This window comes from Hyperoodon ampullatus (genome assembly GCF_949752795.1).
Source record: "Hyperoodon ampullatus genome assembly, chromosome: 11".
In the NCBI taxonomy this organism is placed as follows: Eukaryota; Metazoa; Chordata; class Mammalia; order Artiodactyla; family Ziphiidae; genus Hyperoodon; species Hyperoodon ampullatus.
Window position 1 is genome coordinate 37,756,066 of NC_136924.1, and position 25,384 is coordinate 37,781,449.

Sequence of the window (25,384 nt, forward strand, 5' to 3'; positions counted from 1 at the left end):
TTTAAGAATACCACACTTTAATATTAAATATTCATAAGGTCTAGTATCTTGATAATAATGTAGATGTTTTAATAACAATTTTTGTCCTTCTTAAAATAAAATGAAAGAAACTTCCTTCTTTTAGCCTTTGTTCTAGAAAATAAACGTGTGCACTTTGCCCTCTGTCCCTAAGGTGTTGCTCCTGTTCCTGGCTTCCTGGCACTTGTGCCCAGGGACCTGGGCCTCTCTTTACTCGCGGGGCAGAGCTGGCTGGCTCAGGGCATGCCCCAAGGCAGACATTCCAAGGGGTGAGGGGCAGAAGGTCTGTGTCCTTGTGTAAACAGGGCAGCCCAGCTGACCCCGGCTCACACAGTGCCTCACTGGCAGGGACAAGTTGTGCTCTGTACAGGTGGCCCCGGTGGTCAGGGGGCTCATGGCCTTCCATGTGGGGCTTTCCACCTGTACCCACACTTCCCTGCTTTTACTGTGTGCACTGTCCTGGGTTCCAGAGGGCTGTCTCTGTGCCCTTTCTCAGTATGGCTTTTCTAGAAAGGTAGGAGGCTATGACATGCTTTGGAATGTGATCCCAACTGCAACCTGGACTCCTCTGGGCCTGAGGGAGATCCAAGTCACATGGTCCCAGCTTCCTCCTCCTTAAAAGAGAACATATTAGATCAGGGATTTTCAATCAGGGACACTTGTATCTGCTAGAGACACTTTTTTTTTTTTTCTTGGCCGCGTGGCATGCGGGATCTTAGTTCCCCAACCAGGGATCGAACCCTCCCTCCCTGCTGTGGAAGCCCAGAGTCTTAACCGCTGGACCACCAGGGAAGTCCCTGGAGGCACATTTTCAAATCTCTTGGATTGTGTGCGGTTACAGTAATGGAGGGGGTCCTGATGGGAGGGGCTGCACACGTTTAAGAGTAAGCTCTCGCCAGACAACTTCATACTACAGTATGCAGTGATCCCAGGAGCAGAGGTCCAAGGCCTGTGAATTCTCTCAGGACAGGGAATCATTTGGGCCGGCTACGCAGTAGGGGCTCAAATACTTGATTAATGACCAGATGAGTAACAGGAGCAGCCGACTTGATTGAGCACCTTCTGCGCTCCAGGCATGATGGATGCAGCAAGTCTGTCTCCATAGCAACCTGTACATTTGGTGTCCACATCTTGGCCCCCAGAGGTTCAGTGAAGGTTCCAAGGACCCTCAGAAAGGAGACAAAAAAAGATCAAGAACACTGGGAACTGGGTGATCGGCAAGGTCCCTTCAGCGCTGACGTTCCGGGGTTCTTAGCAACCCTGGCTGCACCGTGAAAAACCAGAGGGGCATGGCAAGGCCCAGCTCCCAGAAGAAAATGCAGACCCATCCTCAGGCTGAAGAGATTGTAAACCTGCGTCACGACCTCCCTTAAACTTAGAAAATCAAAGAAAAAGATAAGCAGTATTTCAGTGAACCTAGTGGACTAAATTCTTAAATTCTCATAAATTCCCCTAAATTCTCTTCTAGTTCTCTTTTAGCTCAGGTTGGTAAGCACTAACTGAGCACTTGCCCCATATCAGATCCTAGAGATACAAGATTACAGACAAAACGTGGCCTTCCTTGAATCCAGTCTGCCAGGGGAGATGGCTCTGCATGGAAGAGTGTAGGATGATGTGACAGGCACAGTGGTGGGAGATGCCAGGTGCCATGGAAGGCAACTCATCCAAGCTGGGGAGCTGGGGAGGGCTTCCTGGAGGAGGTGAACCTGGATTTGAGCCTTAAAAAGGTTGTTGGATCATTGTAATCCACGTGTACTTACTGTTCTGCACCTTTCCTTTTTTCTCAAGTGTATTTCACACGTGCGTCTCCACGCCCCGATGTATCCTAGATATTTACGGTCAATGGCTTCATTCATCAAGGTGCCAGGTTGGCTTGAGCAGCCCGCAGTTATTGAATGTAGGCCCATTTCTGGTCTTTGGTCCTGTGATTAGGGGCTGCCATGAGCACCACCATTCCCGTGGCGCCACAGCTCCTCCTCTCTGCTTCTCAGGAAGCTGCTTCTGACAGGTGGGGTGACAGGCAGAGGTGGAGATGGGGGCAGCTCTGCATCTCTCTAGAGAAAGCCCCAGAGGCCTCTGCCGGAAACTGCATCCGCATATAGCCCCCACCAGGGGAGCCATCTACAGCAGACATTAGACCTCTGAGGCAGGAAACCCAAGGAGTACAGGCAATCCCGACATGCCTGCCATGCAGGCCCCTCCGGATGTCTCCAGGCTTGTTTGTGGCCGCCCCTCTCCCCATCTCTGCCCTCCCCAGCCGCTTGACCCAGCATCCTGCTGATGTGGCCCCTGTGTGAACCATAGGTGATGCTGCCAGCTGGACACCCTGGCTGCAGAGTGTGGGGTGCCACATGGACTGACTTTCAGTGGCAAGAAAATTCCCTAAGGCAAGGGACTTGCCTGGCCAGGTCTGTTACTTAGCTTTGAATTCCTTACAAGGTCTAGGCTGGTGCCAGGTATGCAGTGAGCAATCAGCCACAGTCTTAGAGCCTTTGTACATTCATACCTTGGAAGGGGTCTGACAGGAACAAATCTCCGAGAATGAAACGTCATGCGGCAGGTGGGTGTATTTGAGACACGTTGGGGACCTCCTGTCGCCTCTGAAATCATGCTCTGTGGGCGCCTGCCCACCCCACCTTTGGGGTCAGCCAGTCTCGAACACAAAAGTGTTTTTGGGCCAAGGAATGGTTAATGCACTGGCCCAGCCTCAGCCCCAGCCTGCAAGCCACAGGTCAACTTAAGACAGCCTGCGTGCCAGGTCCTCCGCACCTTCACTGTCCCCCACTGCCAGCACCCCCGGTTTCACAGAGGCAAAGGGCACTGGAAGGATAAATAAGAAATTAAATCTGTTATGAGGAAGGGGAACGAGGAGGAGGGACACGGATAGAAATGACATTTCTAAAGTATACCTTTATCAGGGACTTCCCTGGTGGCACAGTGGTTAGGAATCCGCCTGCCAATGCAGGGAACGGGTTCGAGCCCTGGTCCGGGAAGATCCCACATGCCGCGGAGCAACTAAGCCTGTGCGCCACAACTACTGAGCCTGCGCGCTAGAGCCTGCGAGCCACAGCTACTGAGCCCTTGTGTCGCAACTACTGAAGCCCACACGCCTAGAGCCCGTGCTCCATAACAAGAGAAGCCACCGCAATGAGAAGCCCGCGCACCGCAACAAAGAGCAGCCCCCACTCGCCACAACTAGAGAAAGCCTGTGAGCAGCAACAGAAAAACAACCCAACGCAGCCAAAAATAAATAAAAAGTATACCTTTATCAAAAGTTTTGAGCTTTGAGCCATATACTGTTTTTTGTATTCAAAACTTGAAATTAATTTTGAATTAATTTGGGAAAAGAACATGGTTTGGGGAGGACTATTAGGGTGGCAAAGAGGGTAATTGGAGGATAAGCTGGGGCTGTTGGGAAGAGGAGAGGCTAGAAGGCGTCCTGAAGTATTTGCTGTTTGTGCAAAATGGAATTTTAGAAAGCAGGGAAAGACTACATAGAAATCAGCTATGGTGCAGGGAACCAAATGCTTACTGCATCCAACCTGGAGCGTCAGAGACAGAACCAGAGCTGAAAGGAACCTTGGAGGTCACAACATTCAGTGGTTTTGGAACTGAGACCCAGCAGCTTGCTCTAGATGCCACATCAGTGCGTGGAGAGGTGGAGCCAAGGCCCCCTCCCCCACCCCACCCCCAGCCCCAGCCGGCCAAGGCAGGTGTTGGTCTTTGTGGAGGGCGACATACAGAACTTTGGCTTCAACCACACGTTCAGGTAAGTGGCCTGGGGACCTCCGAGGCCAGTGTCCTGGTGAGAGGGCCAGGGAGGGGACTACAGCAAACAGCCAATTGCCACCAGGTTCCGCAGGCTGGGACACAGGCTGGGAAGCAGGACATCGTCCAGGACGAGCCTGAGCCCGGTTGACAGAGCTGTCCCCCTTCAGTGGTGCCTGCTCTGCCTGCCCTCCAGCACCTGTCCGCTAGGCACCTGCCTCTTCTCCCCGTCCCCGAAGACCAAAGGAACCCCAGGCTGCAGGTTTGTCACTCCCCTTAGAAGAGCAGGCTTCAGGCTCTGCAGATGGTGTAAAGCCCCAATTATGCATGCCACATGCACACCGTATGCCTGGGAGGGCACGTGTGCATTCATAGCATATGGACCAGCATCAAAACATGCCAACAGCCCCTTGAGACTCACAAGCCCACAGGTAGGTGCGTGACGCCCACTCGTGTGCCTGTGCGTGCCAACACAGTACATCCTTGGGCTGAGCTACCTGCTGCCAGGGTCTTGGGGCCCAGCCCTGGCTGGTTTCCTCGGCAGGCCCTGCTCTCCGCGGGGCCCAGCCTCCAGGGATCCTCTGCCCAGTGGGCCAGAGTGTGTAGTGCATGCTCACTGTTCTCACCTGGCAGGCCCGGTCCTGGCTCCCAGCCTGGGGGAGAACTTCCCTTTGCAAAGTTAGATAACACCAGGCTCTCTGTCAGAGGATTGGTGCTGTGTCTCCACGTGCTGAGGCTGGCGCAGGGCCAGGTCCGCCCTGCCAGGCAGCAGGAAGGGAAGGCCTGGCTGCAGCCGGAGCTGGCAGGTGGCCGAGCTGGGGGTGGACGGGCGGGCCGGGGACCGTGCTGCCCATTGGCTGCCTCGGGCTCCCGCCCCGCCTGCCTCCAGAGCCTGTGGCTCCCAGGCCAGCTCCTGCCTCTCCAGCTGCTTCTAAACTCCCCCAGCAAGCACCCCCTGCCGGGCCATGTCGAGCTGCGACAGGATTGGAGTGGCCCCTGCCATGGACATGCCTGAGGTCCTCAAGTCCCTTCTGGAGCACTCTCTGCCTTGGCCAGAGAAGAAGACAGGTAGGAGAGGACATGGTCTGTGATGGATGGCTGCCCAGGTGCCCAAGGGGTGGAGGCCGCCATAGGCACATTGGCCGGACAGACATCTCCAAGCAAGGGAGGGTTCCCAGCAGCAGTCTGCCCTTGGCCTCTTCCTGGGCGAGGAAGGGCTGGACTGCAGAGAGGGACACGGTAGGGAGTGGCACTGTCACTCAGGGACTGCCCCCAGGGCCTGCTAGCTTTGGGAAGCCGCGGCCAGCGTGTGGCCACTGACAGGTGCCGTGCTCACGCGGGACAAGGACAGGACCAGAGGGCCCCGCTGAGAGTACGCACTGGATGCTGACTGCTTATTAAGTTCCCTCCCTCTGCATGTTGGGGCGGCAGGGGACCGGCAGAGACTGTAGATTCGGGCAGCCTCCCGTGTCTGGAGAAGACGCTTTTCTTTGGGCGTCTGCTTCGGCTCCCGCTCGCTGGAGGGCTGAACCCGTGGATGGGATGGAAGCTGTTATGTAACAGGACCACAGGCTGGAAGCCCCGGTTCCTAGGATACCACAGGCAAACACGGGGCGAGGGAGCCGGCGGAGGAGGGTGTGGACCGAGGGGCAGAGCGGGCAGCCAGCACCAGGTGTCTCCCGAGTCCTGCCTGAGAGACCCAGGGCCATGCGAACTTTGGGCGCCAGCCTGCTCAGGGGGCCCCCTCTTGCCAAATATTTCTCCAAATCGCTTCTCTTCTAAGATGCCAGGTCCTCATTGCTCAAACTCCACAGGCGCCTTTAAAGGAGCCCAGCTGCCCTCGGCTGCCAGAGTCTGACTTAGGAGTCCCAGGTGTCCCCTCAAGGGACCTTACTCGGGCCTCTCCCTCACCTGCTGTGCTGGCACCTGATACATCTCATCACCAGGCAGCCCTGGCTGTCCCCACAGGACTTCCTCCCATGGGACCCTTAGGCCACTCCCAAACTGGAGGCCGAGGACACATACCACAGCCCCTGCCCTGACACAGCTCGGGGAGCCAGGCTCAGGAAAGGAGGGCGGCAGGCTCCATTCATGGAGACACTGCCCCAGGGAAGAAGGCGGCTCCCAGAGCTCGGGGCAGGGTCCTCCGTGGGCTCTCTCATCTAGCTCCAGGCCCCCCTCAGGCCTCACCTGTGGGCAGTCTGTGCCCTCCTGGCACTCAGGACCCCAGCTGCTCACCAGGAGAAGCCCATCACCTCGAAACTCTCAACTCGGCCTGGCCGATGAACCACAGCTGACTTTTTCTTGCCATCTCTGAACACCCCGTGTGGGTAGGTGAGGCTGGAAGTCCTTCCAAAAGCTGGAGGAATAGGGCTCCCTTCTTGGTGTGGGCACCCAGGGAAGGTAGGGTGGCCCAGGTGGCCCAGTGCGGGCACAGGGAGCAGCTGGGCTGCCGGCGGGTCTGCAGGGTCAGCTCCCGGCTGGGCAGGAAAGGGGTCTTGGGGGCAACTCAGGGCGCTGCTCCTCGGACCTGAATAACAAGGTCTGTGAAGAGCGGCAGCAGCTGCTGGTCCCCGGCTCCCAGCTGGTCCCCAGGGCCCCGCGACAGCTGCAAAGTCCCCACTGCGCACCGTGGACGGCAAAGTCAGGGCCCAGCACGGAGGGGACTCGCCCAGGGTCTCAGGGAGAGCTCTGCTGAGAACTGGCGACCTCACAGAGGACAGTTGGTTTGGTACAGCTGGGTTGGCCCACGGGGGATGGACCAGAGTCTCAGGCCACCTCCTGTCACTTCTCTACGTGGTGTCTCACTGAGAGTCAGAAGCATGAGACCCGGACAGACTGACAGATGCCAATGGGTGGATGAAATAAGGGGACGAGGGTTGAAGAGTCAAGGGGGTCAGTGTAACCCACAAAGACCTCGCTCTTATTACTGCCCCTAACCTGCCATCGCCACTTTCCAAAGCTCCCAGACTCTCCAAATCTTTCATAAAATTAGAAGTATCCACCTGAAGGCAATATACCTTGGTGAAGAGAGTACACACACCCTCAGAACTAGGATTTCCAGTGGGCACGTAGCAAGCATAGTTGACCCTTGAACAACATGGGGGTCAGGGGCCCAACCCCCCTCACAGTTGAAAATCTGCGTATAACTTTATAGTCACCCCGTGAGTACATGTTTCCACATCCTTGGATTCAACCAACCACAGATCAGATAGTACTGTACGTAGTTAGTGGAAAAATCCATGTGTAAGTGGACCCGCGCAGTTCAAACCCGTCTCGTTCAAGGGCTTCTCCCCCGCGTGCATCCCTCACTCTGGCTTCGGACCCCCGGGAGGAGGGCAACAGAGGCGCTGGTTGCCCCTCAGGACTGCTCGCCCGGTGCTTTGGTGTGAGCGGCACAGGTTTCTCCGGGGTGGGGGACGGGGACCTCTTTACAAAGAGTCCCCACTCTCCCCAGCCCGGTGACTGTGCTTCAGCTCACACGGGGGTCACCTGCAGAGCACACCTTGGGTCCAGCAGGAGGGGGCATCAGAGGAGAGCCGTGCGGAGGGTGAGAACGTGCCCTCACGAGACTCTGACCTCCCTGCAGCCTCTCCATTTTCTAACTCAAGGACGCTCCCTGAGCCCCGACCTCGGGGCCTCTACCTTTTGCTGCCCTGGGCCTCCCACCCCAGCCTGTGTAGACTCCCCCCCTTTCCTGGTTAAGCAGACTTCCTCCAACAGTGCTGACCAGGCTTGAGACTCCTCGGCTTCAGGCTACAGCCACCAGCCGGTGGTCCCTCACTCTGGGCCACCCGTTCAACCAACTTTCTTGTAGGCAGAGAAATCTACGTCCAACCAGAGAGTGGGTCTGTGCCCCAAGCTCTGACTCAGTTTCCCCTCTGCCTCTGGGCCCTGACCCCTAAGGACTGTTCTTCCTGTTTCCGCACCTGCCTTTTCCCCCAAGGATCCTCTTCCAAGAGGCCATTCTTTCTGTTCCAGGCTCTCACACTTCCTTTTCCAGATTCTGGAAAGACCTGGCTTCTCCAAACCACACTGTTAGCTCTTTACACCCTATCCTTCCCTCATTCCTTGGCTGTGCTCAGAGGCCGCCCCTCATCCTTCTGCCAACTTTGGTCACTCAGGCCTCTTTTTCAGGGAACCATGTAGCATGAAAGCATACCAGAGGTTGAACAAGGCCATCACTTTGAGCTGAGCAGGCAGGTTCCCCGTGTCAGGAGCTCCTAACCAGAATCGCTGCGGGCCACCCAGCACGGTTTCCTTGACATGCCTCTCTCCATCCCCAATCTGAGAAGAATACTTGCTTCACAGGCTTGTGGCCAGGATTCAATGAGCTATCCCATGTGAAAACGTTTGCAAACTGTGAAGTACCACACTGTTTTCTCTGCGAAAGGCAAGCAGCAGCTGGGCCTGGCACTATGCTCCTTCCACGGACATCACATTTGCAATCCGACCTTCACTCCCTCATTTCCACCCTCCTTTCCATGGATATTCTCCTTGAAAGAAGGGGACGTTGCAAGTTTGTGGGAGCATACTCAGGGCTGTCTCCTTGGAAACACGCGCTGAGGCTCCTGGGGGCATGGTGCCAACAGCCCCGCAGCAAACAGGACAGCCCAGCTGAGCTGGCCAGAGAAAGGGCCGAATGATAACAGGCCCGATCTCAGTGGGACTCGCTGGGGCAGAGGCAGGGGTCTGAGTAGCCTCCTCTTGGGGGATTGAGGTGAACAGGCGAGAGAGTGGACTCAGTGCAGCCTGGGCTGTCCTGGGCTTGGCGTCAGTAAGGTCCATGTGGTCACCTCCACTCCCTGTCTTGGGGAACCAGAGCAAACCTGAGAAATCATGAAGTTTGCTTCCAGGGAAGAAGTGCGGGAAGGGACCTTCTTTGTACGGGATGTGCTAGTTCTAATCCTCACTACCACCTCCTAAATGGCAAGGAAACATGCTCAGAGGAACTGGCTACCCTCAGGGCCAGCATGCAGGCCTGCCTCTTCTTCACCCCAGCGTCAGGGACTCATCCTTCTTCTCTACCTGTCCCCCCACCCCGTCCCATCCCCATCACCAATTAGGGAAACGTGAGAAACTCATTCTCACCGAGTGCCAGAAGCTGACAGCAGCGTCCAGCAGTCCAGATGGCTTTTACATCTTAATGGGCCTGTCCCAAGGCTAGGTTGCTAAAGGAATGAATCCTGGTTCTAATGGCCCCTGTTCCCTAGGTGTGTCCTGGGAACCGTGCTCAGTGCTTTTACATCTCCGTCTGCTAAATGGCTTTGCAAGGGAGTTGTGATGATCCATTGTACAGATGAGGAGGCTGAGGCTCAGCGATGGGAAGGCCACACGTTGTCGAGGGGCTCCAACCCAGCTTGGCCGGCTTCCAGGCTCCTCCCTGCCCACAGGATTCCCCGGGGTCTCTGGAACCAGGTCTCAGGGCAGTGCCTTTCCAGTCATCCAAACATTCATCGTGTTGAGTCCTTGCTACACTTGTGGCACAGGGGTGAGTGAGACAAACGCTGCCCCTGTTCGCCTGCTGTTTGCATTCCAGCGGGGAGACAGAGAGTCAGCAATCGGGAAGGTCAGGGCCAGCCTCTCTGAGGGGGTGACATTTGAGCCAAGGCCTGGAGGGTGACGAAGAGCCAGGTACCTCAAGAACTTTCAGGCTGAGGGAACCACACTTGCAAAGGCCCTGTCCTGGGGCAAGAAAGACACATGTGTCTGAGGAATGAAAGGCCACTGTGGCTGCAGGAGGTGTTTTATTAAGTGGGAAGGAAGGAAGAGGTGAGGTTGGAGAGACCCGCAATGGGGAGAGCGTGCAGGGCCTTGAAGGTCATAAAGAAGAGTGAGGGGCTTCCCTGGTGGCGCAGTGGTTGAGAGTCCGCCTGCCGATGCAGGGGACACGGGTTCGTGCCCCGGTCCGGGAAGATCCCACATGCCACGGAGCGGCTGGGCCCGTGAGCCATGGCTGCTGAGCCTGCGCGTCTGGAGCCTGTGCTCCGCAATGGGAGAGACCACAACAGTGAGAGGCCCGCGTACCGCAAAAAAAAAGAAGAGTGAGGCCATCACTTCCCTGCCTGCAAAGTCTGCCTCACACACTCACACACACACACACACAACCCATTCTTGGGGAAGTGGTAGCTTAGGAGGAACAGGGTGTTTCCAGGACAACCCAACATGAAATTGTGGTAAGTGATAACCTCAGGTGAGCACTTGCTATGCTCCAAGTGCTAGTCTCAGCAGTGCACCTGAATTGACTCCTTTCCTTCTCAGGCTCAGAGGTTAAGTAACTTGCCCAAGGTCACACAGGAAGTAGTCAAAGCAGGAATCAGACCTAGGTGTTCCAGCTCCAGAGCCCACACCCTACCACTGCACCAACACAGCTTCCACTGGAGAGCCCTTGGCTGTCAGGAAATGGCTGTTGAGACGTGGCAGAGCCTGGAGGTGAGGGCTGCTCTCTGGAAATGGCACTCTTGGGGCATTCCCTTCTACAATCCGAAACTGGGCAGCGGACAAAATGCAAGCCGAACAGGAAACTAGCACTCTTGAGAGTATTGAAGAGGTGGGCAAGCGTTAGCCAAGGGCCTCCACCCGCCACTTCTCCCCTAGGACACACTGAGACCGAGGTACAAACCACAGCCCAGAACCATGCAGCCACAGGTATGTGGGCTCAAAAGGAGGCAGTTGTTGGCAAGGCCAGTGGCAGGAGACTTGCCATAAAGATGGCTCATGTTTGTTATTCCAGGTTTGATTGTGAATCAAACACAGTGACTGTTATTTAACGTTAATAACGTTCCAAATGTATATGACTTGGCTCTGAAAGGTTTTGTTAACCCTCCTACCAGCACCAACAACAAAGCAAGCCAACAAATACTTACTGAGTTACTACCCTGAACAAAGCTCTGTGCTCTCCTGCATTTGGTATCGCAAAGCACACAGATAACTGGGCTTTGTTAGAGCTCAATGGAAGCCTTCTCACCGTCCTGCTCTTACAGACACCAGGCTCATGTCACATTGTGCTGTAAGTCAGAAGACGGAGTCGTACCGTGTCCTGTTCGATGCTGACTATGTGGCCAAAGAGATCATCATGCGGTATCTGGTCAAAGGCTCCCATGCTGGAGTTTTAGCTCCTCTGAACTTCAAATTTAAATAATCCAAATTGGTATAGAGGCTTAATGAAAGGCACCTGTTCTGCATATGCTCAACTGAATTAAATTTTTAACTTGGGTTGGTTAGCAAGTTTCTGGAACACTAAAGAGTAGAATTTAAAGCCAGTCCAGCTCTGGAAAATGGACATTGCACATCCCTTCTCTGCAGTAGCTTAGACTGTAGAACCCACCCACAGCCTTGTCCCCTCACCCAAAATAATCCTACGCCTCACCCGACACAACCTGAATGAAGGGGAAGGGTGGAGGCCCACGCACTCCATGCCATGCACTGTTCAGGCTGGCACTTGACATTGCTTCCCACACATAATCCTCATAGCCACTCTATGAGGTAAGCAGATCCATTTCTGTTTCCAAGAGAAAAATAACTGAGACTCAGGCAGCAGAAGTACCTAGCTCAAGGACAAGTGGCTGGACAGCGCTGTGGAGAGACTCTACCCAGGTCTGCATCCCATCCCCACAAAGTCACTGTTGCCCCAAGACCACACTTCCCTCAAGAAGTTGCTGCACTGAAACCCTATTACTATAAAATACTAAGGTATCACTTCATAGCTTTAAGGTCTTAACCATGTAATAACATGTTCTTTTTATAGAGTTTCTTTCTTTGTTGGGCTCACAAACACTATGGAAATTAGCTAATTACTTCTCACAACATTTATTCCTCCACTAAGAGAAGGGGCAAGGCTGAGCTGTTATTCCCACTTTACTGATAGGAGGCAGAGGTAGAAACAGGATGCTGTGGCTCTTCTCGGATCAGCCAGAGAAGGAAGACAAGAGCATAATGGCTCCCGCCTCCAGGATGGTGCTGTTGAGGGCTGCCAGTTGGCAGCGTAGCTCACCTCCCAGCTTGCAAGGAAGCACGAGAGAGAACATGTTTATAATGCTCCTGCCATGGTGCTTGTGACACACCATTTACCCTGCGGTTGTCCAGGGGAAAAAAAACCCTCTTTGGGGAGTGTCGGTACATGAACAGAGGACCAAATCAAAACTAAGTTTTAAGGCCCTAAGCTGCTTACTGAGCTTCTCACCAGTGCCACTCGCCTGTTAAATCAGTTGCTCCAGGATGGGTGATAAGCAGAGTAGGCATTATCCCTTTTGGACAACTGCAGCTTTAAAAAAAAATCTAAATCTGTACTCCCTCTTACTACATACCACCTTTGTCATAAAACGAATGTTATAACCTTCCACTGTTATGTTACTACAAATCCTTCTCTAGTACCTTGAGAAATTTTTTCTCCTCAATAATGTCACATTAGCCATGAAAATATACATTGAACTCTAATCCAGCAAGCTGCTCTGCGGCCAAACTAGCCATTTTTAAAAAAAACTTCATATGTTGTTTTAATCAATTTCCTCGGACCGTCCTTTGAAATTTGTTTCTAAAAACCTCTAGGTCAGGGCTTCCCTGGTGGCGCGGTGGTTGACAGTCCGCCCGCCGATGCAGGGGACATGGGTTCGTGCCCCAGTCCGGGAAGATCCCATATGCCGCGGAGCGGCTGGGCCCGTGAGCCACGGCCGCTGAGCCTGCGCGTCCGGAGCCTGTGCTCCGCAACAGGAGAGGCCAAAAAAAAAAAAAAAAAAACCCACTAGGTCAGTTTATCCTAAAGATATATTAGTTTAGCCACATACAGAATACCACTAACAACAACACAACAAATTTTCTGTACACAATTTAGCACTTTCACTAAATAGTGACATGGGCACCATACCTGCCTCTAGGATGATGGATACACCAAGCAGTGGATTTGTACCCATCAGTGGTAGTAAAACTATGAAAACTACTGTTTGTGGCAGGGTTGCAATTGTACATTTTATATGAACTGGCTTAGGAAGCCTCACAAGGTCAATCCTGCCCTATCGCCGTCTGACATATAAGGAAAGGTGGCCTGGAGAGATGAAGTAATTGGCTGGAGGTATCAGAGTCAGACAGTGACTGAAGTCTAATTAGTGTGGCCATAAGAACTTGAATTTTGGAGTCAAGCTCCATCCCCTGGCCTCGACCACCACCCAGATTTTCTTCAAACCTCTGTTATTTTATTTATTTATTTTTTTGAGGTATGCGGGTCTCTCACTGTTGTGGCCTCTCCCGTTGCAGAGCACAGGCTCCGGACGCGCAGGTTCAGTGGCCATGGCTCACGGGCCCAGCTGCTCCGTAGCATGTGGGGTCTTCCCGGACCGGGTCACGAACCCGCGTCCCCTGCATCGGCAGGTGGACTCTCAACCACTGCGCCAGCAGGGAAGCCCTCTTCAAACCTCTTGATTTCCAGGCTTGCTCAGGGGCCCAGCCTCTTCTTCCTCCTCAACTCCCAGTTTTGATTGTACCTAGCTGGGTGTCGCGGTCACGCACCTACCCTATAAACCAGGGACTAGGCCCTGCCATTCCCCCAGCCCTGTTCGTGGAAGGCGGGAGTCACTGGCCGATACAGAACAAATAAGCCGAAGTCCCTGCCCTCTCAGGGAGGGAGAGTCTAGTTTTGTTTGGGTCCAAGGCACGGTATGATCTGTGCTGTAAAGAGGTACAAAGTTCTGGGTGCCACTTAGGAGCAGCTTCCTAGAAGGCCTCCACACTTGTGTACCCCCTCACGTTTCATATTTTTAGCCGTTTCCTGAGGAACTCCGAGTATCTGTAAATATTTTGAGAAGAGGTAGTTGTCCCACAAAATGTGTAACCGGTACCCTGTGTAAAGGAATTTTGTTTTATTTTTTACCCTAGGAAAAAGAAGGGAAGGTCCTAGAGAGGAACAGAATTTCAGAGCTGTTTAGGGCTTTAGAGATTATCTAGCCCAACCCCTAAATTTTATGGACGAAGAAACAGGCTCAAGTGAAGCAACTGGACTTTCCCAAGGTCACAAGCTAGTAAGTGCGAGGACGGAAGCGTGTACTCTGGCTCTGGCTCAGGGCCAGGCTCTCTCTCTCCACCCGCGGCCTCAAGAATGCTCCCTCCACGCTAGTGTTTATCTGGCCGCCACGCCCGCACCAGAAACCCGGGATCAGTGAGGAACCTGACACCCCCTTCAGCGGCGGCCAAGCCTGCTCGGGCCGTCCCTACGGGAACAGGTCGCCGTCCCCGGCCCTGCCCTCAGCCAACCTCTAGATCGCGCGGGAGGTAGGGTGAGGACTGGCCTCTGCGTCTCTGTCCCACGACCCTGGGCAGAGTCCCCGGAATAGAAAGGCCCGCTGCGCCCCGCCCCGCCGCAGCCCCGCACGTGCTGCGCCTCGTGCACCGCCCCGGGCCCCGCCCCCGCCCTCCATTGGCTGTTCCGCGCCTTCCTTCTTTCCCCTCCCCACGCGACTGGACTCGGCTGCATCTCCACGTGACCCGCGGGGGGGCTCTCTGATAGGCTTCCCCCTCTGGCATGGCTGCTCCCAGCCCCGCCTCCCTTCAGCGCGTCCAGAAGGTGGTGAGATTGGGATGCGAGGGAAGGGAGAGCGGTTACAGTGGTCCGAAAGAAGGGCAGGGGTTACGAAGAAGGAGGCGAAGGTGAAACCGCTGGTAGAGGGGAAGGGGCTGTCGCCGAAAAGGGCCTACGACCAAGACTCCAGCAGGCACCAATCAGGTGACAGAGAGGCGAACGGGGCGGGGCCTTCGGCCCTGCTCCTCACCTGGCCCCGCACGTGTCTCGTTTACCCGGGCGGCCTAACCAATTACGGCCCGGAAGGCTGAGCCTGCCCCTCTCGTGGGGCGGGCCAATCTAAGGCTGCCATCCGGGGAAGTTGGCCTGGCCTTATGAATAATTAATATGACAGAGCCTGTCCGCAGGCGGGGTAGGGATGGAGGGAGGCGGGGGTGCCGCTGGGCGCCTGCGCAATAGCTGCCCGTGTCGGCAGCTGCGGCGGGTCGCACGGCTCAGTCCCATCTCGGGGGGCGGGCGGGGGAGGCGAGGCGCGCGAGCAGAGCGCGGGGCACGATGTCCGACGCGGGCGGCGGAAAGAAGCCGCCTGTAGAGCCGCAGGCGGGGCCGGGCCCGGGGCCGGGGCGCGCAGCCGGGGAAAGGGGCCTGCCGGGCTCCTTCCCTCTGGTCCTGAAGAAGCTGATGGAGAACCCCCCGCGCGAGGCGCGCCTAGGTGAGGGGAGGGGGTCCACGCGCGCCTGGGGGCGGGGTTTCTGCAGGGGCGGGGCCTTTTGAGGGCGGGGCCTCGGAGGTCGGAGGTCGGGGTGAAGTGGTCCAGCGGAGGGGTATGGGGCCAGGGATGATGAGGGGCCCGGAGGGCGAGGCAAAGGGGGTGGGAAGAGAAGGTCGGGGACGAGTTGAGAGAGGTTGGGTCAGATGGGGGTTGGCGGGGAAGGGTCAGGAGGGAGATGGTAGAGTGGGGGTCGCAGTGAGGAGGTTCACTGGGGTGGCCGGGAGCGCGCGCGACGTGTAAGGTTTACTGAGGAGGCTGATGGGGGTCGCAGCAGCCCCTTAAACGAGGCTCCAGGGCGCCTTCTCTGGGGACGCCTGCATCAGAATCACTTGGGGTGCTTGCTTAAAATGCCGATTTCTGGGCCCCACCCTTTACCCACCGACTCTGCGGCTCCTGGGACAGGAATCTGCATTTTAAGGAGAGCCCCACCCCACCTCCGTGATTCCAAAGTCCACTAAAGTTTGAGATGCCCTGATAGCGAATTGTCTTCGTATATGGCCGTCCCCCCTCCAGAGAGGAGGACCTGTCTTCATCCCTGCGTGTGAGTATCCCCAGGTACTAGGTACTCACTGGAGATTTTCTGGAAATGAGTTTCAGGGCTGCTGCTGAGGTGGGGGAGGGGTGTCAGGAGAAGGAATGGGAGGCGCCTTCTGAGGGGGAGGTTGGGATGAGACAGGTAGAGGGATGAGGGTTAGAACGAGGCCACTGAGGCCCTTCTCCTGGTTGTTTGGGGCTGACCCTAGTCTTTGGGGCCACAGTGGCAGGGCTGGGCTTTGTCTTGTTTCCTAGGCCACAAGGGTCCCCGGGGCTTATGTGGAAAGCAGGTTTGGCCTTGTTTTTTGGCCTGGGAACATGAGGTTCAGGGAGCAGCAGGAGTGCCACCTACAGTGGAGTTCTAGGTGCACTGAGGTAGGATTTCAATCTGAGAGATTTGAATTTCGTAGAACCACTGGTGTAGTTCAGGGATTTGGGAAGGAATGGGCCTTTTGTGAATTACCTGTCTGGGGGGATTAATTTTATTTTTTAAAACGCCATTTCTCTTCCTTTCCTGGGTGTGTTCTCAGGCTCCCATCCCTATGGGTTGGGTTACCAGTAGCTTCCGCACATCAGGTGAGGCCAGGCTCTCTTCTCCTGCTTCAGGACCTCATATGCACAGACCCTTTTGTTTGTTTTTAAGGCAGTGCTTTGTTCCAAATCTGGGGCTGAGTTAAGCTGCCTCAGGACAGGTGTACACATCTGTCAGGTTCTGTCCGATTACCAAACAATAACCATCCATCACAATACTCCCTTACATTTGCAGAATGCTCACAAAGCACTTTGGCATAATCTTTATTTAGTCTTCCACAGCCATCCAGTAGGGTATTACCCCACTTCTCAGATGAAGAAAGCTGAGACTCAGAGAGGTGAGGATGTTTCCTCAAGGTCACGTAGCTAGCCCTTACATGCTCTTTACTGTATCACTGGCAACCACTGATGATGTCAATCCCTCTGACCTGAGTGAGGGGCCTAGTCCTTTATCATCTCTTACAATTAAAACTCCATCTTATAAAAACACTGATTAAAAATACGCTTAATTGCTTAGGCCAGACAAAACCTGGAACTCAGTGTTACTTGTCCTTTTAGTAGGGCTGTTTTTCTGTCTCCTCCCTTCTGCTGCCTCCTTTGATCCCCATGACCCCGCCCAACATGGATCTCAGTCATTTCTGAACAGAATGTAGAGTCAGTATCCCAAGGAAGGAGACCAGGGAGGCCATCTGGCCCACCCAGCCCACCAAAGCTTGGCTTTCTTACTTCCCATTTGGTTTTAAACCAAAGCCCGGTACAGAAGGCAGTTGCAAGAATTCGAGTTAATTTGTATTAGAAGCCATGACCAAATTCTGTTTGTCAAAACCTCCACCTTCTTAACTCACTGGGTGTGTCCATTTTTATTGGACCAACAGGCTGCTTTTTGGCTGTCTGTGGTCTAGGAGTCCGTGCATGACTGGTTCACTTCCAACATAATCATATTTGATTTCTCTTTCATTTCAGAATCCAGAACTCAAAGTTGTCTCCCTCAATTTGAAAACCCGTTATGAACTTGTCATGATTTTACCTCCCACTTCTCTGATTAGCCTCCCTGTCACTTTGATTTTCTTCCAACCTTGTCACATTTTTCTCATCTTTTTTTCTTAATTTACCCTTTCTTGGATATCCAATCCATGTGTATAACTTTGGGGCTGAAACAATTAGGTGGGATCCCATCCCCACTGATTGATTAGTTTTGCTTTGAATGGGAGCAGGCCTCCTTCTACAGCTCCGCCCCTCTCTTCCCTCCCAGAAAACCTGCCTTACGTCTTCTCTGCTTATTCAGGGATAGAAGTCTCTTGAAATGGTTGCTCTGAAAAAGGTCCTGAAAAGACAGCTCCAGGCCCTCTCTTTTTGAGAAACCTGAAGGGAGTCTGTTTACAAACCCAGCCTTCTTCATTCATTATACACATCTTCCTATGGCTCACTGTCTGCCTGCTCCTGTATTGGTCCCCGAGATCTAGAAATGAATCAGACACAATCCCTGCCCTGAACAAGCTCACGGTAATAATGAATGCCTGCTGTGTGCCAGGAGCTCTACAAGACACTTTCAAATGTTACCTCTGATCTTCACCAAAGAGGCAGCTTTATCCTTATTTACAGTGGAGGACACTGAGGCTGGGAGAGGTTGAGTAACATGGCTAAAGTCACACATCACTGCAGTGGGTGGCAGAGCTGGGATTCAAGCCCCGGGCTGGGTTGCTGTGGAGAAGCGCAGCTGGAGGGGACAGGACAGGAGAACACAAAAGTTCTTGGCCTGAGGAATCAGCCCTTTCCTAAGATATCAGGAAGGGTCAGAAACTCCATTTCCTCCCTGTAGTACCTCTCCGGCAGATGGTAGTCCCACAGCCCATTCTGAATTAACCCTGGGGATACATCAGGCCTCAGAGCTTATGGAGAGCATCCTAGGAAACCCAGGCGTGGATGAGGGTCTGCTGCCACCTCTAAAGGAGACCAGTGCCCCTGGTTCAAGCACCAGGTTATAACTGGAGAATAGAGTGGGCTCTTGACATTCATGGATGGATCAGGACTCCAAGAGAGGTGGGTCCACCCTGTGAGGCTCACTGCTCGCCTCCTGGGATTGAGTTACCCTCTTGAGTGATGTGTCATCACAGATTTTGTGTCTGCAGATAAGGAAAAGGGGAAGGAAAAGCTGGAGGAAGACGAGGCTGCAGCAGCCAGCACCATGGCCGTCTCTGCCTCCCTCATGCCACCCATCTGGGACAAGACCATCCCATATGATGGCGAGTCTTTCCACCTGGAGTACATGGACCTGGATGAGTTCCTGCTGGAGAACGGCATCCCTGCCAGCCCCACCCACCTGGCTCAGAACCTGCTGCTGCCTGTGGCTGAGCTAGAAGGGAAGGAGTCGGCCAGCTCCTCCACGGCGTCCCCACCATCCTCCTCCACCGCTGTCTTTCAGCCCTCGGAAACCGTGTCTAGCACAGGTTGGTGATGGGCCTTCGGGCAGGGCCACCTGCCGCATCCGGGGAAATCTGCTTCCCACTGAGGGCTGCTTGTGTCCACGCACCTAGTGAGCTCCTCCTCTCGGGAGGTCCCAGTGGGCCTGCAGGGAGCAGAAACCCTCTGCTTCTCACCCTTCAGGACGGCCCCCCAAGGCTGGACGTGAAAACAGCAGTCCCCTCGGCAGCAGCCGGAGCCTGTCTGTTGGTTGGTTGCCGCAGGTGGTTAGCCCGGTGGAGCGAGCCCTCCCAGCCAGAGGCTTCACAGGATAGGAATCCATTCTGCATTTGCTCAGTGCTGCTCTTTACCCCCGTGCGCGCCTTGCCACAGATGATTAGAGAGCTCAGGCGACAATAATAGTAACAACAACAGCAGCTAACATTTATAATATTTAGCACTTACTGTGTGCCGGGCATTAACACGTAATCCTCACAAAAACCTCCTTATGAGACTGATGCTATTTTCCTCATTTTATAGGTGAGGAGACCGAGAAGTCAGGTAACTCGCTCAAGGTAACACAGCTGGTAGGAGGTGGAGGCAACATTGAACCCAGGATGTTTGGCTGTTTAGCCAGGTACTGCTCAGGCACTGGCATGAAGAAGGCATTTCTGCTGCCAGGACAGATAGCATCTTTGGGATTCCTCCCGCATCCTCTTGTCCTTTTTCTGTTTTACCTCTGGAGATCCGTTGGTTGGTTTTCATGCCCCTGGGTCACAAACCCACCAGAGGAGGCATGGCCCCTGTTTTAGGGGCTCTGCAAAGCTTTCTGCAGGTTCAGTTCAAGGCGTATAGGCTGATGTCTCCCAGGAAAGACCCCAGGAACTGGTGTGGAACCCAGGGGACCTGCACGCAAGGAATTGTCAGGCTCAATTTTTTTTTCCTTTGGAAAAACGTTCAAATACAAAAGTAAAGGGCTGCTGTAATGAATCTCCAGTAAACATCACTCAGCTTCTATAATAATTAACTTGTAATCTATCTTGTTTTCTGTAACCTCTTCCATTCCCTTAACCTGATTATTTTCATTCAAATCCTAGGTATTATATCATTTCATCGATAAATATTTCAATATATATATAAACTGTAAGGGCTCTTTTAAAAAACAGAACAAAAATACCAATTTAACATCTGAAATTGACAATAAATCCATCAGCATTCAGATTTCCAAAAAGTTGTCTCATAAATGTTATTGCTTTACAGTTCATTTGAATCAGGAGCCAAACAAGACCCACATGTTTCAGTTACTTATGTTTCTTAAATCTCGTGTCATCTACGGGGCCACCTCTCCTTTTTATTTCTTTGCAGTTTATTTGTTGAAGAAGCTGAATTGTTTGTCCTGTAAAGTATTGCACATGCTAGATTTTTCTGACTGTATCCCTGTACTGCCTTTTAACATGTTCCTCTGCCCCTCATTTCTTTCCTGTAAACTGTTCAGCTTGAGAGGCTTCAGCTGATTCCAGCCAAATTTTTGTTTGAAGGCAGCGCATTTATTTTTTAATTTATTTTTTTAATTTTTGGCTGCGTTGGGTCTTTGCACGTGGGCTTTCTCTAGTCGCAGCGAGCAGGGGCTTCTCTTGTTCTCTTGTTGCGGAGCACGGGCTCTAGGTGCGCAGGCTTCAGTAGTTGCAGCACGTAGGCGCAGTAGTTGTGGCTTGCAGGCTCTCGAGCACAGGCTCAGTAGTTGTGGCACAAGGGCTTAGTTGCTTCACAGTATGTGCGATCTTCCCAGACCAGGGATTGAACCTGTGTCCCCTGCATTGGCAGGTGGATTCTTAACCACTGCGCCACCAGGGAGGTCCCTGAAGGCAGCTTATTTTTGTGCTGGTCAGGTTGTGCTGCAAGGCCGGTTCCATGTGTGGGTAGGGGCAGAACTGGAAATGAGCCCTCTTCTTACACCTTAGACCACCTAGGTGGCATTTGCCTTTGATTTTGTTTTTAAGTAAACCTTCTTAATGAAGTATGGCATCCAGAAGTGCCAGTATCATAAGTATACCACTCAATGAATCTTCACAGAGTGAACCCACCTGTGTAACTACCACCCAGATCAGGATAGAGAACACTGTTGGTATCCCCAGAGTGCCTTGGGACCCGTCTTGGTTCTTACTCCCCAGAGGTAATCGCTATCCTTATTTCCATCACCAAAGATTCATTTTGCTTATAGTCGAATGTTCTGTAAATGGAACTGTATATTATGTTCTCTTCTTTTTTTAAACAATCATAAGTTAATTACATTTATACTCTCACATTTACAGCTTCCTATAACTAGCCTTATAGTAACATATAAGTCATGTGGGCAGCAGTAACTAACAAAATAGATTTACAGAACATACTTACGGAAAATTCCTGTGACAGAGAGAAAAGCCACGATATAGATGAAGTTAAGAGTTGTACACATGGTAGAAATGAAAGAGTTCATTTTTCAGTTCTTTCTGTAGAAAAGACATAAGTAGTACGTATTCTTTTGTGTCTAGCTTCTTTCCTCAACTCCATTTGTGAAAATCATCCATGTTGTTGCCTGTAGCAGAACTTTGTTCATTTTCATTGGTGAATGGTATTCCATTGTTGTATTGTATGACTACACCACAGTTTATCCACTCTTCAGCTGATGGGCACATGAGATGTTTCTAGTTTGGGATTGTGCATAGCACTGCCATGAACATTTGCATGTGAGTCTTTGGTAAATACCTGTATGCATTTCTGTCGGGCATTTACCAAGGAATAGAGCAGCTGGGTCATCAGACATGTACCCAATCAGCATTTGTAGGTGTTGCCAAATAGTGTACAAAATGGCTGTAGCCATTTATACTTCCACCAGCAGGACAGGGGAGGTCTAGTTGCCAGCCTTGGGTGCCTTGACTGTTTGTTGTTTATTCCTATAGATACCACATTGGTCCCTGGTCATTCACTCCTCTGACACTCATCGTTGTTTGTAATTAACCCCTTTGATAGGATACAGTTAGTTTATATGCATGATCCAGTTAAAACCTAAGTCTGATCATGTCACACGTCTGCTCAGAACCCTCCAATGACTTCTTTCAACTCAGGGTGAAAGTCAAAATCAGTGGCCCTATTGACATTTGGACCAGATAATTTTTTTGTTGGGGTTGGGGAGGGACTGTCCTGTGCACTATGGGATGTTTAGCAGCATCCTTGGCTTCTACCCACTAGATGCCAGTAGAACATACTCCTCCCCATCCTAACATGGTCACATATCCCCTGCAGAACAAAATCGTCCCCTATTGAGCACCACTGCTTTATTGGGATTAAAGCCCCCATGTTTTCTGTTCTGGGCCTTTCCGGTTACTCCTGCCTCTCATTCACCCACTGCAGCCACATTGGTCTCCTTTGCTCTTCCTTGACTATCCCAGTGCTTGCCTGTGCACAGACCATGCACCTGGTGTTCACTCTCTGAAATGTTCTTCTCTCAAATATCCACCTGGCATCTAACAGTTTAATATAGATATTTGTAATTTATCTTGTGTAATGTTGGCCTTCCCCACTAGAATAACATTCCATGAAGGCAAGGACTTTTACTTGTTTTGTTCACTGCTTTGTCTTTGGCACGACAGTTCCTGGCATATAGTAGGTGTTCAATAAGTATTTGTGGACTGAATAATTATTTTGTGTACTCCTATCAGTAGCATTGAACAAGTAGGCCAAAGGTGTAGATTTTTAAAATAAATTGTCTCTAATAACACATCAGCTTTGAACAGGTTTTTTTGTTTGTTTGTTTGTTTGTTTGTTTGTTTTGGCCGCTCCACACAGCTTGTGGGAACTTAGTTCCCTATCCAGGGATCGAACCCACGCCCCATGCAGTGGAAGCGCGGAGTCCCAACCACTGGACCGCCAGGGGATTCTTCCTAACACATAACCTTTGAATTCTGAAAGTTCCTTAAATCCAATGTCCACTATAAAGCCACAGCCAGGTAGGGCGGAGAAGAACAAGGATTCAGAGTCAGCCAGACCCAGACTTAAATTTTAGTTCAGTCATTTACCATCCATGTGATCCTGGGAAAACCATGTCATTTCTTTGTGCCTTAGTTTCCTCATCTATAAAATAAGGTTAACACCCGTCTCCCTTTCAGAGTTGTTATAAGACTAAATGAGCCACTGATTTCTCTCAGGGGATTCAGAAATGGAAGCCATTTCGTTATTCAGTCTGTGTCCCTAACCCATTACAGTTCCTGGTGAGATTCAGCTGTTTCTCATTACTTGAGAACTTGAAACCACAGGAAGTTAAGGGGGTATGATGATTTAATGTTTTGCTTAACATTTCTGGGGGGGAAAAAACAATCGGAAAATTTTGTCATTTTCGAGGGCCTCTGTTTCCTTTTGAGCATTTTGTTCCTAAAGGGAAGAATTCTTTCCATGTTTGTGTTGTTGAATTGAATCACATATGCCAATCTGGCTTGGGGGCTGGTGCTGTTGTAGTTTTTCTTCCCTCCAAGCGGCAGTGGCTTGTGCAACCTTGAGATTCAAGCAGGTGTCTGGGTGTGTGACGTGAGTCTTGGCTGTCCAGTGAGTCTAGACTCTTTCAGGACCACCTGCCTCTGTGTCTTTCAGAAGCCTCCCTGGAAAAGGAGAGGGAGACACCCAGTCCCATCGACCCCAACTGCGTGGAGGTGGATGTGAACTTCAATCCCGACCCTGCCGACCTGGTCCTCTCCAGTGTGCCAGGCGGGGAGCTGTTCAACCCTCGGAAGCACAAGTTTGCAGAGGAGGACCTGAAGCCCCAGCCCATGATCAAAAAGGCCAAGAAGGTCTTTGTCCCCGATGAGCAGAAGGTAACCTGGTATATCCACTATAGTGAAGGTACCGTGTTGGTTCAGAAGCCAAGGGGCTGTGCTTCTTCACATCCGATTTCATCTAGAGGACGCTCCCTCCTTGTGGACATGTTTAGAAAGGCATGAGTTCAGAGCTTAGAGCCACATCCTGCAGCAATTGAGAGAAAGAAAAGGAGTTGGGTGGCATTTGGCCCCAGCATGACTCCCTGCAGCTTCTCTCTTTCCTTTCTGGCAGCCAGCTGTGCTGATGCTCTCACTTCCCTGGCTTCAACCCAGCCTTCGGGCAAGAGCTCACTAGGCCACAGAAACTGGGGTTGAACAAGCCCTCACTTTGAAGGACAGAGGATAGTTGTGTATTGCCATCCCAGGGATTAGCAAGCAGCCTTCAAGCTGGTGGTTTTGTAGGAACTGGGAGTGGGGAGAGAGAGGAGGATTTTGCAGTTTTTCCCTTCCCTCTGGTGAAAAACTCATAAGGACTTTTCTTATAAGCTTTGGAGTCAGGCAGACCTCAGGTTCCTCATCTGTAAAGTAGGAATAACCATACCTGCCTCTTGAGATGTTTCTGAGGCTTTAATAATAACAACAATAAATACGGTAAACCTTTATGTGGTCCTTACTGTAAGCCAGGCACTGGTAAGCCAAGCACCTTGTACATATTAACTCATTTTATCCTCAAGCAACTGTATGAGGTAATTACTGTAATTATCCCCTGTTGTAAAGATGAGGGGCATGAGACATTGAGAGGTTAAGGAACTCACACGGTTCCACTGCTAGAAAGTGGCAGAACCAAGATGTGAACTCAGGGGACTGGACTCAGAGCACCCACCCTTAGCCACAGCCAGAGTGCCTAAGGGAGGCAAGAGTATAGGCAGTACTTTATGTTGGAGCAGCACAGGGCAGGCCACCAGTAGGTGCAGCGCCCTTCCTTCCACACGGATGCCACCAAAGGCTTGCATTCTCATCCCGCCTCCCTGGGAAAGGGCGGGGCCCCTCGGTGTCCCAGGCACATGCAGCTCCTTCCCCGGGGTCCCAGCTCTCATTCTGGCTGGACCACGTGGGTTAAAAGAGGAATCGGGTGTGTGCAGTGCTGGCAGGAGGGGAAGGTTGGGTTCCCTCATGGCAAAGAGGAGAGACCCACAGAGGACCCTTCCCGACAGGACGAGAAGTACTGGACGAGACGCAAGAAGAACAACGTGGCGGCCAAGCGGTCCCGGGACGCCCGGCGCCTGAAGGAGAACCAGATCACCATCCGGGCGGCCTTCCTGGAGAAGGAGAACACAGCCCTGCGGACGGAGGTGGCGGAGCTGCGCAAGGAGGTGGGCAAGTGCAAGACCATCGTGTCCAAGTATGAGACCAAGTACGGGCCCTTGTAACCCGTGCCCCTGCCCGGGCGCGCTGCCTCACCTCAGACCTCTGCCTGGGACCCCTGAAACCCACCCCTGCGTGGAGACTTATGACTCGTCGTGGGCGCATGGCGGTGCACCTGCCCCAGGAGCCTTCACGTTCAAGCTTCATTATCACATGGCCAGCACGGCTACTTCCCTGGGGGCCAGCCTCCTCCCTGGCGGGATGCGAGAGAATCTACGAGGTGGTGACCCAGCCTTAGTCTCTGTTCTTGGCTGTCTCAGTTGGACCGGAAGGGGACCTCTGGAGCATGGGCTCTTCTTTTCCAGGGTACCCAGGCTTCCCTGACTCTCCCTGCTTCTCCAGCCTGGGCCGTCCAGGCCTGTCTCTGCAGAATGAGTCATGATGGCTGTTGCCCTTACATCTTCTCAGGTAGCAGGGCGCATTTCCAGGCAGGGAGGGTCTGTTGTCCTCCCCAGAAAGTCTTAGAGAAAAACATCCGTTCCCATCTTCCTCAAAGGTAAAAAGATATGCCAGCTCCTCTGTAGTGTCCACGTGGGTGCCAGGCCGCAGCGGCTGCGTGTCAGCACAGCCTGGGACGGGCTTTGCGTCTGGGCCTGCAACAGAAGTGCACCCAACCATTCCTGGCTCCCTCACCCCTTTTCT

General features: G+C 52.7%; 1 protein-coding gene across 2 annotated transcripts; it reads left to right on the plus strand.

Annotated features, from left to right (window-relative positions):
• Window positions 1–4,751: 4,751 nt before the first annotated feature.
• TEF (TEF transcription factor, PAR bZIP family member) lies at window positions 4,752–24,747 on the plus strand (the record flags this gene model as incomplete). 2 transcript variants are annotated; one of them, XM_079715820.1, is made up of 4 exons in its annotated part: window positions 4,752–4,854; window positions 18,260–18,577; window positions 23,154–23,374; window positions 24,532–24,747. In XM_079715820.1, the coding sequence occupies 4 exons, from the start codon at window positions 4,752–4,754 to the stop codon at window positions 24,745–24,747; spliced, it is 858 nt and encodes a 285-aa protein (XP_079571946.1). The 2 variants fall into 2 exon arrangements, with proteins under 2 accessions (XP_079571946.1, XP_079571945.1); XM_079715819.1 differs by lacking the exon at window positions 4,752–4,854 and adding an exon at window positions 14,849–15,005.
• Window positions 24,748–25,384: the final 637 nt, after the last annotated feature.